Source organism: Fundulus heteroclitus, chromosome 14, assembly GCF_011125445.2.
Source record: "Fundulus heteroclitus isolate FHET01 chromosome 14, MU-UCD_Fhet_4.1, whole genome shotgun sequence".
Taxonomy (NCBI): Eukaryota; Metazoa; Chordata; class Actinopteri; order Cyprinodontiformes; family Fundulidae; genus Fundulus; species Fundulus heteroclitus.
The window spans coordinates 16,131,788-16,144,890 of record NC_046374.1 but is presented as its reverse complement, the minus strand read 5'-3'; the positions used below and the strand labels follow the sequence as shown (position 1 = coordinate 16,144,890).

General features: G+C 41.7%; 1 protein-coding gene across 4 annotated transcripts in view; it reads right to left on the bottom strand.

Annotated features, from left to right (window-relative positions):
• Positions 1 to 1,097, bottom strand: part of LOC105918424 (NACHT and WD repeat domain-containing protein 2) — a 61,496-nt gene extending 60,399 nt beyond the window's left edge. For 2 of the 4 annotated variants that reach the window (XM_021311100.2, XM_012853503.3), the window contains exon 1: positions 921 to 1,097. In XM_021311100.2, coding sequence (XP_021166775.2) covers positions 921 to 935 — 15 coding nt within the window. In that variant the 5' untranslated portion in view covers positions 936 to 1,097. Of the gene's footprint in view, positions 1 to 553; positions 739 to 920 lie in introns of those variants that run through there. The other 2 variants (XM_021311101.2, XM_012853504.3) reach the window with 1 other exon arrangement.
• Between the last annotated feature and the right edge of the window lie 12,006 nt (positions 1,098 to 13,103).

Genomic DNA, 13,103 nt, shown 5'->3' with positions numbered 1-13,103 from the left:
GCGCAGATTCCTTCTGGTTCATACACACACACACACACACAATGGGGCGTTGAAACATGGCAAAGGCTTGCATCTCGTGCGTATTTTTATTTATTTATTTGTATCTCATCACGAATTCTGTTATTTAACTTTTTGGAAACAAACGTAAAAATTGTTTGCATAGAATCTTGATTGCGTTTTTTTTTAAATAAATAAATAAAAACCTAAAGGGGATACTAGCGTGACACGCCATGGCTGAACCCCCCATTAACACGCACGCGCACACACACACGCACGCACGCACACAAACAAATCCGTCAAGTTAGGACGAATCTGCCAAATCTGCTCTAAGAGCGCACAAGGAATGAGACTGAATGGGTCTGTTGAGGCATTCATAATAAAAGGAGCTTACGCACAGCCTACTATAGCGCCACGGTGCATGCGTAATTTGCAAACATTGTCCTTGGACGCATTCATGAATTGTCATGCCACTGTGGGGACAAACAGACAGAAACGAGACGACACAGAAGTCGAACAGACGAGCAAAAAGGCAAGCATCAGTCGGGTTCCCCACCCCAGAGAAAGGAGATGCTTGTGGAGGCGAATAACCGCTAAGAAAGGTTATTCCAGATGGCCAAGTGAGCTGCTGTCGCTGGTTTTCCGGAGTTTCTTTATCTTGAGATCTTTTTTTGTTTGTTTGTTTTTTTTCAGAGACGGAAAACCTCGAGGAAAAAAATACCACAGCGACAATAACAATAATAATGAAAAAGAGGGGGAGGAAAAAAAAACATATAGTCCAATCCTACATTAAATCCTCCAAACAAGGACTACTAGAGGAACCACAGACGCGCCGCATCCACACAGACAGAGTGCTGGTCTCTATACTTGTGATGCTGCCGGAGACGGGCACAACAGCGAGGGTGCACTTTTTGGTTGCTCACGTTCATGCGCTTCATTTCGCGGCTTCCGAAAATGTCCAAGCGTCCGAGGGCGACGAGACGGGGTTAAAAACGCCCATCAGAGTGGCCGCGACCGAGGCGAGACCGCGGCAGACGGTGAAACGGACGCCGAGAGTCGGAGCGCTCCCCGTGGCATCCTGCTGCGTTTCTGCGAGCCCACCGTTTGGAGCCGCGCGAGAGAGAGAGAGAGCCGCGAGAGAGAGAGAGCGTAAAGTCCGCGTGAACACACAACGCGACTACCGGTCGACGCCTTCAAAATAAAAGCCCTTTCGCCGAGTAACATCTAACAAAAGGCTAATTTGTTGAATTTTTATAAAAGTATAATACGGAAACAAGCGACATTAACACGTATTTAAAGCTTTAATGAGTTGTTTTGAAACATTTTAAGCGTCGCACTCACGTAGACGACGTCCGCTGCTGGTACGCTTTTTCCGTAAAAGAGGAGCTCAGTTCCGGTCGCCTCGCGGCTTTGCACGTGCGGCTTGACGGAGCAGGCAGCGGGCTGCTGTGGACGTCCCTCCTCCTCCTACTCCCTGTCACCCTCCTCTCCGGCGGAAAGGGGAGCTCACCCCGGGCCCTATTAAAATTGTGCCGGCCCGCCAAGTCAGCATTGTGTAGCTAATCGTAAATGACACGACCAGCATTATTTCCCAAACACGAACCCAAATGAATGAAAGGTCACAACAGCTGGAGTGATCGGATACCAGCAAACCAAACATAAAAAAATAAGTAAACTTTTACTTCATCGTGTTCACTGTCTTTTTTCCTCTCCATCTAGTTTTCTGGCTAAGATGGAGGCGGTTAGCGTAATTGGCTAAATGAGAGCCAAGTTTGCATCACGCTGCCAAAACCTGTAGATTTGTGCTGCTGGTAAAAACAAACCCTTCGTCTAACGGGCTGATAATCAATGCGAATGCGCTCAAATTTTTTCAGCAAATCATGTAAAATTAAGCTTTTGCCCAGTGGTGGTCCTAGACCAAATTTACCATGGGTGGGGGCTGGGGTGGAGGCAGTGTTTTTTTTTTTTTTTTCATGGGGGCTAAAGGTGAAACACATTAATTTGAAACTTATTCTTAAAATAAAAATGTAAAAGGTAAAAAAATTACGATTTCTGTTCCAGCACATGTCATCATAAGAAATTGATTCAGTATTATGTCTTCTCTTCAGTACAGGGACCCGATCAGTTCTACAGGGGCACTGGCCCCTGTTGGCCCCAATCTAGAACCGCCCATGCTTTTGCCCTTGTATGTTGCATGTCCATATTTTTTTTTCTCTTTATAATCGCTTAAAGTTTGTGAATTTCCTACCAAATATGGTAGCAACTTGCCTAATTGGATAAAAGGGAATTAAACGAAGGGGATCGAACAAATTTATAACTGATGCAATCACAGTGAAATGTGTCCAGAACGAAAACTTAACATGTTAATGTTCATATTTTTGTTGTTGTTGGCTCTCTTTATTTTTTCGCTCCATACATTTCTATGTTTTCTGAGGTAGTTTGCTCACTGCAAAATAAACATAACAGAACGAAGTTGATATTTGTTTTCCTGTTTTGGCAATGTATGTAAGTTTTACTGTCTCTTTTGTTTTTAATAGGGTGTACCTTGCGTGTCCCTTTTGCTCAGACAGGCTGAGCAGTGGAGGAGGAGGAGGGGTTCAAATTAATTGCTTTATCGATAAATGTACCTCTGCTCTGCAGCCTCTGGTTATTCGTGCCGGAGGTTTAAGTGCATTGGACTTGTACTAAATGGAATTGATTACTATGCTGCTCTTGTGAGGGTGGTGGTGGTGGTGCTGGTGGTGGTGGGGGACACGGAGCCATATATTCCTCCTCGCCTCTCACCCTCAGTGTTCCAGCATTTCTACGAATCCGATGAGGGCTGTGAGGCGCCTGAGACCGAAATTCGACATCTCGACTTTTGAAATTTTGATATGCACGTGCCAAAAATGATCAGACCTGCTGCTCAGACGCACACCGTCCTTGGCGTTCCCATCCAAATCTCTTCTCTGCTGCTAACACAGAATGTGAACAAGGAATCAAAACACTGTAGTTTGAGTATGCTGAATGCCCTAATCTGCAATGACACACACACACACACACAGATATATTTATATATAGTATCTAATATCTAGATTAATCATTATGTAGTCAAATAAAATCATTACTCTTCCCTGATTAGGCAGTAGAGGACTCACTGCTGCGGGTCTTGTGGATGATTTGGGCTCTGCGGGCTCTCTCTGACCCATTTAAGTCAGCCTGCAGGGCCACCAGCTCACACCAGAACAAAACTGAGTCTCCGGTAGAGCTCAACTGGAGCACCGGGGGACCAGAGTCTTGTTCCCAACAGTGTTATGACCTTTCCTTATTTGATTGTTCCGCTTCCTTTCATAACACCCGGCTAGTTAATCATGGGTGCACCTGCACAGGATTATTACACCGCAGTCTTTCCAAAGGATCCACTTTGATGGGCTGATGGGGGATCGCGGCGACTAAATATGGGCTTTTACTCTTTGCCAAAGCAAAGCTCTGTTTGAATTTAATGGCCACGAAGGAATAATAACGATAATAAAAAAAAAGCGTTATATCTTGAATGTTCCACGACTGCTGTACGGGATCACCCAAAGCAAAACGTGAGTCACCGGGATGATGAGATTTGATGTGTCACCTGGTAGACACACACAAACACAAAGAGCAGATACTGGCTGTTCACTTGGCGTCCACACACACGCACACACACACACACACACACACACACGAACAGAAACAGCAACTACACAAACAGCTGGTGATGGATGGTTGATTTCTCAAAACAGCTGGAGAGGAACAGAGTGGGAGGAAAGGAGGAACGCTGGGGCAGGGTGGGTCTATTTCTGTATGATAGCCTTTGGCACCACTACATTAACTCCTCAGTTATAATGCACCCTGGGCCGGTTTGTTGACTCAGAGGTGAAGGGTATTTATCACACGTGCCTATTTTCTCCCTGATTTGATGAGACGGATCGGACGTCGACGAGGTAAGACTGAGATGTAAATTGTGGAACTGGTTGCAGACTTAGACTTAGACAACTTTATCTTTGTCATTTTGTGTGCACAAAGTGCGTACAGAACGCAATTTCGTTTGCATACAGCTTGGAAAATCACAGTAAACTGCAGTAAATTTCAGGATAAAGATGCAGCAGCGATTTATGTAAACAGTTCAATGCCGTTCATATACGGTAGATTCACTCTCAGTTAGTCGATATGAAGACACAGCGAATACTTTTAGAAAGAAAAAAAAAAGGAAACATTGCAAAGAAGAATCAATGCAACAATGGCTACTTTATTAGTTCTGCTGTGCTCATGCCGGGTTGGATGGACCTGATTTGGCTTCAGGGCTGCCTTAATTATTTATGGGAGGAAAAGTCAACAAAGTGTCAGACACATTCTTAGGAGGTTTTGGCCCATATTGCCATGTTGACATCATGCAGCTTCCTTACATGCACGTTATCCATGATGCTGGAGGTCATGAGAGGTTTGTGACACGATGCATCATGATGGAAGTAACGATCGGAAGATGGATGGAGATTGTCAGCAACGATGCTCGGGTAGGCCGCTGCCTTTCAACAAGGCCTAATTGGCTCAAAGTGTTCTATGAAAACTCCCTTAGAGATTACACCACCAGCCTGGTCTATTGACAGAAGGTAGGATAGATCTTTGCTTTCGTGTCATTCCTGCTAATATCTCATCAGGCCGAACAGTGTATTTCCAGTCCGATATAAATTTTGGTGAGTCTGTTTGAACTTTGTAGCCTCGGTTTCTTGTCCTTAGCCGACAGGTGAGGAGCGCAGTGTGGTCTTCTTCTCCTGGAGCCCATCTGCTGCAAGGTTCAAGGAATTGTGTGTTCATAGAGGGCCTACGGTTGCTTTAATGAGTGATTATTTTGACCAACCAGTCTGCTCATTCTCCTCTGACCGCTGTCATCAGCGATACATTTCTGTGACACAGCTGCCACTCACTGGATACCCAAGAGAAGGTTGCCTGTGCAAATTCTCAGTTATCCGGGTCATCGCAACAGCAAACGGGCTTAAATCGTAGACAGACTTTTGTATAGTTCTTTCTGAAACTGGAGAAGGTTGTGTGTGAAAATCCCAGTTGAACAGCAGTTTCTGAAGTACAGAGACCGGCCGGTCTGGCAACAACCGCCACCCCATGTTCAAAGTCCCACTCCAAAAAAAGAAAGCGCCTACAAATTAAATTAAATTAATTACTTTGACTGGTAGCAAGTAATTTAATTAAGTTTACCCAGCTAATTGGGTAAATTATTTAATTTAACTTGACAACTTATAAACTAAATAGTTTACTAATAAATTAATAAGTTAGATCAACTTAATTCAATTGCTTGTTACCTGTAAAAAAATTCTTATAATTTTTTTCTTCTTTTAACCAATTGAAGCAATTCAATTAAAGGAACATTAAGTAATAAAGACACCTAGTGGTTAAAATCGGAACGACACATACACAATGCCTTTCACGAAGACCTCTACACACCTGTTTCAAATCAAAAGCCATATGCTGTCTGGTGCAGATGTTTAATCGTGTCCAAGACTTTACTGGATTGGTTTCTTCATACAATCAATTTGGCAACAACAGAACACAGTATCAGAGTCAGCCCTAGACAATTTGGTGCCTCGTGCAAGATTTTCCATTGCGCTTCCTGTACATTTGTTCTGAATCTCACTGCCAATTTGCATACCGATACAAGAAAATCAATACCTTTGTTTCTAGTGTTATCTTTCATGGAAAAATTTAAATAAAACAATGTCTAAATAAAACACATGAGCACAATGAATGATGATGAATTTAAAGGAAAATATCAGAAGCCTACACCCTATCTGCCAAAATTCATAGGATTTATAAGGCAGCAGAATTATTATAGACTGATTAAAGGATAGGAAAATGTCTCACAATCAGGCTTTAAGCTCAAGTTTCTGAGTTGAATTTGAAACTTACATAATCTTTATTTTTATTTTTTTGTTTTACACACAGAGCAGAGAGCACGATGTGTTTGTCTAGAGTAGACCAGGGGTCTACAGCTCCAGTCCTCAAAGTCTGGTGTCCTGCAACTTTTCTGTGTCTCTGCGTCCGCACCATTGAGTTAACCTGGCCAGCCAGACTGATGATGTGTAGCACGCAAAGTTCTTCAAATTATCAACCAGGACATTCAGCAGAACTTTACGAAGTGATTGGACGAAGTGACACCTGGTGTCCGCCTACCAAAGGTTGGTTTTAGCCAAGCACGGTATTTAAGGTAAATGTAAGCAACAGGCGCCATGAGAAACCACAACGCGTTTCGCTGGTCAAGGCACTTCTTGTTGTTCTTCTTTCAAAGACGAAATGGTGGATTTTGACAAAACAGATGCATCAGCTACGTGTAAATCCTCCTGCACTGCCATGTTTATTTTGCAATGGCTGTTGGCTCAGCAGCTCTCACTTCCATCACAGGTGTATGTCCTGACTTAAACCACAATACTGCAACGTGATTGGCTTTTTTTATGGTCGGGTCACAAACGGCTTAAGCGGGAGCGGTACAACATGGATTCTCGTGCATTCAAAAGCACCATTTGCCTCGCAGGTCGGAAATAACGAGTCGCAGATTACGTCATCTCCTCCTTTTTGTGTTCCAGTTTCCCTTTTGTTGGACAGTAGGAAAAAACATGGAGGTTTGGACAAAGCCATTGTTGACAAGCAAATACAGCCAACATGCGCCTCAGAATATGTTTTACAGTCACACTTTATTGCAAAACCGTTGACTTTTTTGAAGCCGTGCTTATCTGTTCAACTGAACATGAAATCTTAAACAACAATAGGAGGTGACCATTCTTTGCTGGGTTAGCCACTATGGCTACTGTTGTTAAAACAATGACAATAGCACGCACAGCAATAGAAAACACAACCTAATTAGGTAGATTAATCTACACGACCCACTTTTCCCTAACAGAACTTTATTAAATGTATTTTTAGCAGTGTTTGCACTGCAATTTTAACCAGCTCATTTGGCCTTATGTATGGATTTAAATGAAATGTTTCAAAGACAGATGTAAGTTTTCTGCTGTAAAAAAGACGTGAAGTAGAAGTGATCAGGGACCATTTTAGCAAATGTAAAATAAAAATAAACACGCCTATGAGATACATTTGAATTTATGTTTTTCTTTTAATTTAATCTAAGAGCTCTATGTCAAACAGTCCCCGGGTGCCTGGTGGCGGCCATAGAAGATGTAGCGGGAAAGGGTATGCCATTGACTGGTCTGCTCTGTTTACACAAAAATGAAGCAAGTGAAGTTTTGACTTTTTCATCTGCTGCCATCAAGTTTTAGTTATCACCGCTAGCTCATGGATTATTGCACTTTGACAAAAGAGTTATTGACACGTTTTCCCAGATTGACGTGCATCTTTTTTGTTCAAGAAATTAACAACAGGAGTCAGACTTTGTTTGTAATTTCATGTGTACAAAACGGTTTATTTTTTAAATTACATTTAGCTTGTATAAAATAAAACAGCACTTCTAGTGTGTTGGTTTGTGCTAATATTTTAAAACTGATCAAAGTCAGGTTGTATGCATCACAGAAGGCTCAGTTGCTGCTAGGTGTTGAGGTTTTTGTGCCCCACCCAACGTATGATGCCAGAGACGCCACTGTTCATAAGCGTACTTGGTACCAAGCCACCTTGTGCCAAAGGTCGATGATAAAATTAGTAATCCTCACATCAGAGCTGTGGCAATATGTCTTGGATACTCGGGTGAAGGGAGGGGCAGAGCAGATTACCAGGGAATCTGAATAGATTTCAGGTTTGCAGATGTGGCTTTCGGGAGCAGTAGCCTGAAGGGTATGGGTTTCATTTGCAGTGGCAACCAGATAAAAAAAAACATTATTACAAATAAGTTAAAATGGTAAATAGTAAATAATACGTTAAAATAGTAAAATAAAGATATAGCAAAGAAAGGGTCCAGGAATCCAAACAGATACAGATGTTTTGACAATTTGAACGGTAAACACCAGCTTCCTCTTATGAAAACCCTCTCGTACGCGAGGCCGCACTTTGCTCCGACTTCATCTCTCTCTCTGCATTGTTCATTTCCACGAAAGTATCAAAGGAAAATTTAATAAGCCGTTCCTGTATTTATTAGTTGTGTGATTAGCATTCTCTTCCAACTGTGGTTACCATGACCCCGCTCACCCATGTCTTACCGGTTGTGCTCAAACAGAATGGTAATTTCTTTCTTTTTTTTTTTTTTTCACTTGCAAGCTCAGGTTTGTCTCTAGTGTGTGAATGATTAGGCAATTTGCTGATTTTCCTGACTTGAATTTCAAGATTCCCATAAGGAACGGATCCTGCTTAACAATTTATGTATGCAAAGCAGATTAACGTTTGGCACCTTGCAAATCACCAGGTTTATTCATGAGTGAAAAATCTTCCCCGTCAATAAATCAGAGCCGCTCTTACCACTCTGGATAAGATGTACGGAAATGATTTGAGCACTCCGAGGATGAGGCATTTTTTTTACTTCCACTGAACGCATCTGTCCGCCTCCACGTTGTCTCCCTTGACAATGTTTACATTTGCACGTCCGTTAACACCACTCGCATAATGAAACCCAGGAGATACCCAAGAAAACAAGTGAATCAATCCTGGCAGCGCCGGCTTAGACGGACTCAACCGTAATCCTGCTATTAGTCAAACCAGGATGCAGATCGGAAAACAGCATCATGACTTTCTCACACCATTCTGAGTAAAGGGCACAGGATTAGGAGGTGATGGGATCACCTTACTAAATTGGATATAAATAACCTTTATTGTCCCTCAGTGGGGAAATTGAGGCGTGCCAGCAGCAAAATGAAGGGCAAATAGAAGCATGCAGATACGTACCAAGGTAAAATATAAAAACAGAAAGTAAAAAAACAAGAGACCGTACAGTGAAGGCAACTTTACACCATGAAACAATACTGTGGAATTATAAAAGAAATAGCATACACAGATTCAAAGAAATGCACAACTGAGGAGGCGAATAAAAAAAAAAAAGACAAATGCATGTATATTTGTGCATAAAAAGACATCCACAGACTATTCACAAGAAATCGAAAAACTGTGCAAATATCACTTACTGAGTTTGCTGAGAGCTGTGATGGTTCTAAAGACTAACAGCTGCTCGGAGGAGTTGCTGTCACTGAAGAAGCTCTCCTGTTCTGCAACGACTTCATGCATGGGATGGGCGACACTGTCCAACAGTGATGCTATTTTTGCCAGAGTCCTTCCCTTTTCCAACACCTTCACTGGGAGGCATCCTAGCACTGAGATGGCCTTCCTGATCATCTTATCTAAACGCTTATTATCAGCTGTAGATAAGCTGCTGCTCCAACAAACAATACCATAGAAGATGGTTGATGCCACCACAGAGTTAAAGGCTACGTTCACACTGCAGCCTGAAGTGACCCAATTCCGATTTTTTTGGCCATATGCGACCTGTATCTGATCTTTTCATGACAGTCTGAACAACACAGATCAGATTTTTTCAAATGGCGACCCAGGTCGCTTGGATATGTGGTCCTGAATCCGATACGTATCTGATTTTTTTAAATGTGTCTGTACAGCCGGGTCACATTCATCCGACCTGTACGTCATTGATACTTGACAAACGTCACTAACGGTGGACCTGGCTATGCCAAAGAGGTTGACTATTGTGCGGTAACAAGCACCTGTTGCAAGTCAATACAGCCCCACGGCAACGCGTTTACTCGCTGCTCTGGCTGCCGAAGATGTGTGTTTTTACATGAGAGCGCTAAAGAGATCCGTTCAGACGCACATAAAGGTTGCCTTTGTCATTTGAAAATTATGAAAGAAGTCCGTATTAGTAAAGCCGCTCACGTCGCTAAAATTTTGCTCTCTTCCTGTTCGATCTTCTTGAAAAGATTGCGTTGGTAATGTTCTGGCTCCGGTTGGAGAATAACGTAAAGAACGCAAGATACGCTGCAGCATTACGATCCATGTTTACTTCTGCAAACAATGAGCACGCTTGCTACGCGTGACGTCATCGCATCTTCTACTGCGCAGGCGGGACACTTAGGCGTATGAATGTAGTTCACACAGGAGATCACATACAAGTCACATATATTTGGAAATGAGAACGGACACGCAAAAAAAAATCAGATTTCACAAAAAAAAAAAGGCCTGCAGTGAACGTAGCCGAAGTAGTTCTTCAGGAGCACCCTGTGCACTCCAAAAGATCTCAGTCTCCTCAGCAGGTGGAATCTGCTCTGACCCTTCCTGTAATGAACATCTGTGAAGCGCATGCTGAAATTTCTGTCCAGATTTTTGGATTAAGGAGTATGGATGCTATAAAGCTATAGTGGATGCTTTTTCTTCTATAGTAAACCTGCAGACCAAACGTTTTCTGAGAAAACCTGATGGGAGATTCTGGTAAAACCAAATCTGAACTTTGGTCAATGAGTCTTAAAGATAAAACAAACAAACAAACAAAGAACATTACCAAAGGATCATCATCCCCACAGTGAAATCTGATCGTGACAGTATCATTACCTGGGGTTACTTTTTTCCAGATCGAAGTGAGCTGTTTTTTTTTTTTGTTTTTTTTGTCAAGGTAGATGAAAATATGACGAGTTCTAAATACCAGCCAGTTCTGACGCAAAACCTTCAGCTGTCCAAAAGCTGTCATGTTTGTGGTTGAGATAGCAAATGCAGAGAGTGGCTGTGGATTTAAACAGCCTTAAATAATGAGAAAATGAAAAAGAAACTTGCTAAGGGAGATAGAGGAGGATCAGACCATGAAGCAAAGGAGAGAGCGACAGAAAACAAAGCGATTTAATGGAGGAATTTAGTGAAGAACAATGAGAACTGGTGAGTTTATACTCTGAGGGACAAGGGGAAGGTTATTCCAGAGATAATGTGAAGCAGCTGGAGCAGGAGGAGCACAAGGTGACTGAGGGAGACTTATTAACATGAACGGAACTGAACAGACAAACAAAGAAACTATCAAACCAATGGGAAAATCAGAGATTTAACAGAAAAATAATACCCAATGTGCAAAGAACAGAACACAAACTAAACAAAGAAACAAAACACAAAGGAATGAACCCATAAGGCAACAAAAACAGAGACACGAACACCCAAAGATCATGACACAAACAGGGATTTAGTTTGTCATTGTCACAGTGGGAAAAGGAAAACATATGGATCACAATGCAGAGTCATCAACTTATATCAGTGTATTTTTTTTAAGGATTCCTGATGGCTTCATACAGCCAGTATCATTTATGAAAACTGTTTTAGACAGCAGTCCGCATTTCGGACAGCTAGTTAGAAAGGGCCTTTCTGAATTGATTGGTATGCATCAGTGGCCCTGCAAACAGGAGTTACATGCACAGTTTCAACAGGATTTGTAACCACCAATTTGTGATATTAAAAGACCTGAAAGGATTTATAAAAAGCTAAAACAGATTTTTTTTACACACTGCCTAAAAAGGCACATGGACATTTGAAAAGATGTCAGACCATCGATGGAACAAAATGGTCAACCTCCATAAGTCTGATTCATCTTTGGGTGCAACTTCCAGATGGCTGAAGATGCCTTGATCATCTATTTAAACAATTATATTAAAGGAAGCAGGTGGAAGCTTGCAAGCCTGGAAGCCCCACCCTAACTCTAAAAAATGGGGGTGAGAGGGTTACAAATGACCCTATATTTTTTTAATAGAATAATCACCATTTAGGAAAACAGTGATGGTAAAGCAACATCAGTCTTAGACTATTATTTTCAGTTATAGACTATTGGCCATTCAGGAATTTAGAAAAATGTCTGTGACTTTAAAAAAAGGGTCTTAGAAAACGTAACAGAATCTATTTTAGATTGGCTGTCTAACATGTCATTGCTCTTACATTACACTAAATCTGCCTCTGATTGGTACTTTCTTCTTTCATATGTGATAAAGACCCTTTCAGTGGAAAAGGTCAGCTATTCATCCTGTGGATTGATCTTTGATGGATTATGAAACAGAACGGCATTTTAACATTAAAGCACTTAAGTCCTGTGCTGGTAGTTATAAAGTGCTTTATGAATGAAGTTGGACTGGAACGGACCGTGATTATAGCTCAACACATCTGAGCTCGGCATATGGGGATGTTAAATTAAACTATGGGAAGACAAGAAACTGTGTGCTCATGTTGTTCCAATGCTATTTTGAGCTTTGAATTTTTATTGGAAATCTTTGCTTCATGTATTGTCAGTGATTTAGTGCGAGTGCTGATCCTTTAGCAGTTTAAACAGAAAGACTTAGTGTTCAGAAAGCCTTGGCTCTGATGGAGCATTGGCACAAATTGGTGGAAGAACCTGGGTTGGTGCTGACTTATGAACATTTATGTGGAAGTTGTGCCTTTAGCCCTTTCAGTGTTTGAAACATCATCACAACCGCTTCCCTTAATAATGTATTATATAAGACAACTAAATTCTGCTAAAGATGAGTCTTAATCCTTTTTTCCAACACAATTGTCAGTGCCTCACAGCAGGAAGGTCCTGGGCTCCAGCAGAAGATAAAACAATCCAACCTGAACTCAGTCACTCCTGGGCACAATTTGGACAGACCAGTTAACCTAACATGCTTCTTTTAGGGCTGTGGTAGGAAGCCAGAGTATGTGGACAGAGCATGCATGGGTATGCAAACCCCTTGTAGAACCACCCCAGGCTTGGATTCGATCTTAGGACTTTCTCTGTCTTTAAGGCACTGAAAAAATCTCAGTGACAGTGCTGCCCTTATTCGTACATACTATTTATGTATCTAACCCTTACTATAAATATTTTGCACCCGTGGTGTATGATGTTGTTGTTTTCCACAGCGTCACAGCAGAGCAAGTTACGTTTGGCATGACATCACTGTCTACTTTTTATTTTTGTCATATTTAATCACAGTCTGATGATCTTGGACTTTATAGACGAAAAGTTTATTGCTCTATACAAAGTCTTTCACAAGTAGTCTCTTCCCTGCTATGCCAGCTATATTAACCAATTGGCCAGATGTGAGTGAATCTTCATCAGTGCAGACAGAGCATCTGCATAGTGTATCAAGTGACATAATTTCAGAGCATGGATGCTATATAGCTCTGCAAATAATTTAGATCAC